This window comes from Cajanus cajan, chromosome 6 (genome assembly GCF_000230855.2).
Source record: "Cajanus cajan strain Asha chromosome 6, NIPB_CcT2T_4, whole genome shotgun sequence".
Lineage (NCBI taxonomy): Eukaryota > Viridiplantae > Streptophyta > Magnoliopsida > Fabales > Fabaceae > Cajanus > Cajanus cajan.
In genome coordinates this window covers 54,193,858-54,198,630 of record NC_138522.1, presented here as the reverse complement: position 1 = coordinate 54,198,630, position 4,773 = coordinate 54,193,858, and the positions used below count along the sequence as shown (strand labels likewise).

Below are 4,773 nucleotides of genomic sequence, written 5' to 3'. Positions count from 1 at the left end.
CATTAGAATTGTAAATTGCAAAATGTTAAGTATGTTAAAGTAACAGAGCGAGGTGGACAAGCATTGGATTGATGTTGTTCTAAGTGAGGTGGTGGGCTTACTGATGCGTTGTCTTGTCTTGCATATAAAACAATAACCTGGATAGTGGATACAATTAATAGAACATGACGTTGATGTGTGAGTTTCATACATATAGTTGAGATGGAGAAGCGTGGGAGGGGGTAGTAAACTAGACATTTTTAATTTGAAAACAAGAAATAAAATTAACAATAATACGGACAAGCCACATGTCTTGTGCAGGTTAAGTTGTCATGACGAGTCAAATACGTAAAAGTTGTAGACATCCCACAAATTAACAACAACCATTCACCAACACCACCTTAATTTTTAATCCAGAAGCGCTTTCGGCGCAAATCGCTGGGAAGTGGCGTTTGGACAAAACCAAAGATGCAACATCTGGTCTCCCTCATTCAAGTACTGTTGTCACTGGGGAACTACCCCTTCCCATTCCCATTCCCAGTAACCTCTTGGTAAAATAATACACTAGCCACAGCTGTAAGAAAACACAAAAATAGCCTTATAAATATCTACACTATGTACGTGTATTGAAATTGAAATATGTGCGTCCCCCTATAGTCCTAACTCCTGAGACTCACCTAGAATTTGTGGCGAGGTTTTGAGTTTAATTTGGTGTCCCATTATTTTACAATAATTGGTTTACGAGGAAAGCACTTGATGAGTCTCTTGTCTCGATATTATAACCCGTCATGATTTGAATGAAGGAGTGGTCTCTCCCAAGTCCCAAGTGGCAGGGGCAGGTAGAAGAGAGAGTTGAAAGCAGTGGAAGGTTTGTTTGGGATGATGGCTGAGAAGCACTTACACGAGCTACTAAAGGAGGAGCAAGAGCCGTTCGTTCTGAACAAGTACATTTCCGAAAGGAGAAGCGAGATGAAAAGGGCTTCCCCAAAGACAAGTTTGCAAGTGAAGAAACGCAAGTCAAGCGCCAACCTCTGCAGAAGCGCTTGTCTTTTTTCCTTCACAGACACCCCAGACCTCAGAAAATCTCCGCTATTCGAATTTGCTTCCCCGGCCAAAAGCCCCTGCAAATTTATCATCCCTTCTAGAACCGCCGCTTTGCTTCTAGAAGCCGCCATGAGGATCCACAAGCACTCTTCCCGCCCCAAACCCAAGTCCCACTCCTTGGGCCTCTTCGGCTCCCTTTACAAGAGACTCACGCAACGCACCCATCCCCGGAACAAGGAAATAGAGGCTCCAGGCGTTAAGCTCTCGGTCAAGGATATTTTGAGGTGGGACAAGGATTCCTCTCTTCGAAGAAGAACAAACCTCTCCAATGCTTACGCCACTAGTACTGCTGTTTGCTCACAGACCAATCAAGATAAATCTCTTCACATGGAAACCTCAAGCAGTGGATACTCCCAACAGATTCATTTCATAACCAATCACAAACACTCTACCTTCTTCTGCCAAACCCCTTTCCGTTTTGTTCTTCAAACCACTTCTCCTTCCTCCGCCCACCACACGCCGGAGCTTCGCTCGCCCACCCGCCACGCAACACAGGTTTTTCTCCTTTTTTTTTTATGACAATTACTTTTTTATGCTTTTTTTTTTGCCTTTTGGTGAGTTTACCTTTTTGGTTTGTTTCGGTGGTGTGGACTGGAGGGTTACATATGTCAATTTCATGTTTTGTTTTCCTCTGTTTTCATAATTGTACTTCTCCATCGTCTTTCTGCCATGCAAACCTCTCCTCTCTCTTTGCTAAATTGTGTTTTTCACTTCTACAATGGCTGGCTTCTTTCGTAAATTATTTTGTCAAAGGTTGATAAATTATGTTTTTGTTTCTTCTCTTGTTTCCTCTCTGTCTCTGTCTTTAGATCCCACATCGGCTAACTACAAACTAGTTTCTCATTTGTAATTTTGTTTAAATTACCGGGAGGGAGTGTCCTGTCCTGTCCTGTCTTGTAGCAAACAACTCCAACAAAAAGGAATCAATAAAAGTTGTAACACAAGTTACTGATCTATATCTTTTTTAATACACAGTTTTATAATGTTCTAAATTTATTATAACTATAAAGTTTCCCGAATTTTGTAATATTTTAGCTAGTATGTTAAAAAGAGTGTGTTGATAAATATGTTATCGTTTTTTATATTCTAATTATGATTCGGACAATGTTGTGGATTTTGATAGGACAAAGAAAGTAATGAAGGTGAGAGGGTGAGCAAATTGGAATCAGGGGAAGAAGAGGAGGAAGATAAAGAACAGTGCAGTCCAGTGTGCGTGTTAGACCCACCCTTCGAGGACGATGACGAAGGGCATGGAAACGGGGAGGAGGAAGAAGGTGGTTTTGATTTGGAGTGCAGCTATGCCATTGTACAGAGTATGTCACAGCTTATTTATTTTTGGTACTATTCTTTGTTTGTTGTTGTGTGGTCGTTTTCCACCAACGCACCGTCGTACGCCTTCTTCAAAGTTGCTTGTCTGTTACAAAATACAACTTGGGGCTAATTGCTGATGTAGTGATGTGATTGTGATTGTGCTCATCTTCAACCGTGCTATCTTTGTGGGTTCCATCTAAAAGATTACAGTTGCTCATCATCCAAACGGCATTTCCCATTTAATGTGGATCGTTTCCAACTAGATATAACCCCATTTCTTATCGGTTTTAACATGACCCACTATTTTTCTCGATAGGAGACCTGTCATAATTGCATACATTTAATTTGTTGGATAACATTTGAGGAATCAAATTCCTACCATGTTTCAAATTTCTTTGTGTTACTTTTGGCAATAATACTAGATACACACATATAATCTTATATCTCTACAATGGTTAAGTTTGGCCTTATTTTCTACATGTATTATAATCCTACCACACTGCATGTTAATGTTGATATAAGATTATGAGATTGTTTGTCAAGTCATCTTAATGATGATATACATGAGTAATATCCATAAGAATTCTCTAGAAATCAATCCTAAAAATTTGTCTAATATATCGAATGATTATGTACCGATATACCAAATATCTTGCATAAAGATAGACAAATACTTAGGAATATGATAGATAATCTCATTATAAGATTATGAATTTTGTGAAGTTATGAATTTTCTTTTGTCAATTGATTTATAGCACAAGATGTGCTACTAAAAGCTCTGAATTTTACAGGAGCCAAGCAGCAGTTATTGTACAAGCTTCGTAGATTTGAGAAACTGGCAGAGTTGGATCCAGTAGAACTTGAGAAAAGAATGCAGGACCATGAAGAGGACGAGGATGAAATATTTCTGGAACAAGAAGATGATGAAGATGGGGATAACCAAGAAACATTATGTAAAGAAAATGACTTTAGAGATCTAATTTCCCAAGCTCTGTGGCAGTCGAGCGTCCATGACAGACAGCAAATCCCAGAAGACTTTAAGAAGCTGGTTTCTGATCTCATTATAGAAGAAGAGAGGGAACTTCATTCCTTGGAAGATAGGGACATGGTGATAAGACGTATAAGCAAGAGGTTTGAATTGTGGAAAGAAGTGGAGTCTAACACGATTGATATGATGATAGAAGACGACTTCGCTAGAGAGGATGGTGGGTGGAAGAAAAATATAGAGCAGATAAGAAACATGGCCGGGGAACTTGAACTTGCCATCTTTGGCTTTCTGGTGGAGGAATTTTCGGAGGAACTAGTATGTTAATTGGGGGTAATTAAATTTTGAAGCAGCTGAGGAACTTAGTATGAAATATTATCTTTATTCTTTTCCTAGAAGAATATATCTGACTTGCAACTATGGGATAGGCTAGTAATTAAAAAAAGAAAAAGTAACCCATAAAGATAATCTGGGTATATATGTACATGACTCGTGTTTGCAGTAGGTTGGGGATGCTGTAAGTCACCTTTCTTAATTTAATAATATAATTTTTACATTTCTTGATTTCATTCTTATAATTATTTTGGTGTTTTAATTTATGAAAAAATTATGAGGGATTGGAAGCTTTCGGGCAACATGAAGATCATATGCAAAACAAAACTTAGTATTTTTGTTTAGAAGAATTTGAATGTATATTTGTAATGACTATCTTTGACTCCTCAGGTTTTTGAGAAGGAATATTAAAGAGAATTGCAGTTGTCGGCAGAGGATGGAATAATTTGGTGATCTTTCTATTGGATGGAGGAATTTGACAGTGACTAAAGAGTTTAATCTCATGTTATTTTCTTTTCCAAGGTCCTTTTTATTATTATTTAATGGATAAACGACTTGTCAAATTTGCATCATGATTTTGGGTGTTGCTGTTCCCTTTTCTAATCACCTCAGGTGGCTTCTTTGCTTTTACTTTTTTGCTGTCACCGATCAATCACTATCATTTGCAACCTTCGAATTTGTGCTCCTGGACGTATGTTTGTTCTTCTCTGGAAAGGGAGAAGTTTATAGAATTAGGGCACTGTCCATCAAGAACGTCATAATGTGAATAATTAGTAACCAACAAATTAGAGCAGAGTAATTACACCAACAAAATTATACTTTATATTCATGACAAATATACATTGGTTAATTAATTAAAAATATTTTTTATTTAATGATTTCTTGTATAGCTTTAATATGGACTCATTAGCAGGATCCATTGTTTGTTACACATCAAGTCTTATTTTTATTTAAACCTAACTTCCTTTTATTCCAATTTCTTGAAAATAATCAGGAAAAATAAATGTCAGTTTCTGTAAATTGGTGTAATAAATCTTAAGTTAGCAAAGAGGTATGACTGT

At 37.5% G+C, this 4,773-nt stretch overlaps 1 protein-coding gene across 1 annotated transcript; it reads left to right on the top strand.

Annotated features, from left to right (window-relative positions):
- Positions 1-306: 306 nt before the first annotated feature.
- Positions 307-3,948, top strand: LOC109797744 (uncharacterized). The gene is made up of 3 exons (XM_020357869.3): positions 307-1,578; positions 2,207-2,396; positions 3,186-3,948. The coding sequence occupies exons 1-3, from the start codon at positions 859-861 to the stop codon at positions 3,704-3,706; spliced, it is 1,431 nt and encodes a 476-aa protein (XP_020213458.1). The 5' UTR covers positions 307-858; the 3' UTR covers positions 3,707-3,948.
- Positions 3,949-4,773: the final 825 nt, after the last annotated feature.

Bases quoted from the DNA above. Each gene is read 5' to 3' on its own strand.
- LOC109797744 (XM_020357869.3), top strand. From the start codon at position 859: ATGATGGCTGAGAAGCACTTACACGAGCTACTAAAGGAGGAGCAAGAG. The intron at 1,579-2,206 runs GTTTTTCTCCTT...GGATTTTGATAG, and splicing joins CCACCCGCCACGCAACACAG to GACAAAGAAAGTAATGAAGG. The intron at 2,397-3,185 runs GTATGTCACAGC...TGAATTTTACAG, and splicing joins CAGCTATGCCATTGTACAGA to GAGCCAAGCAGCAGTTATTG.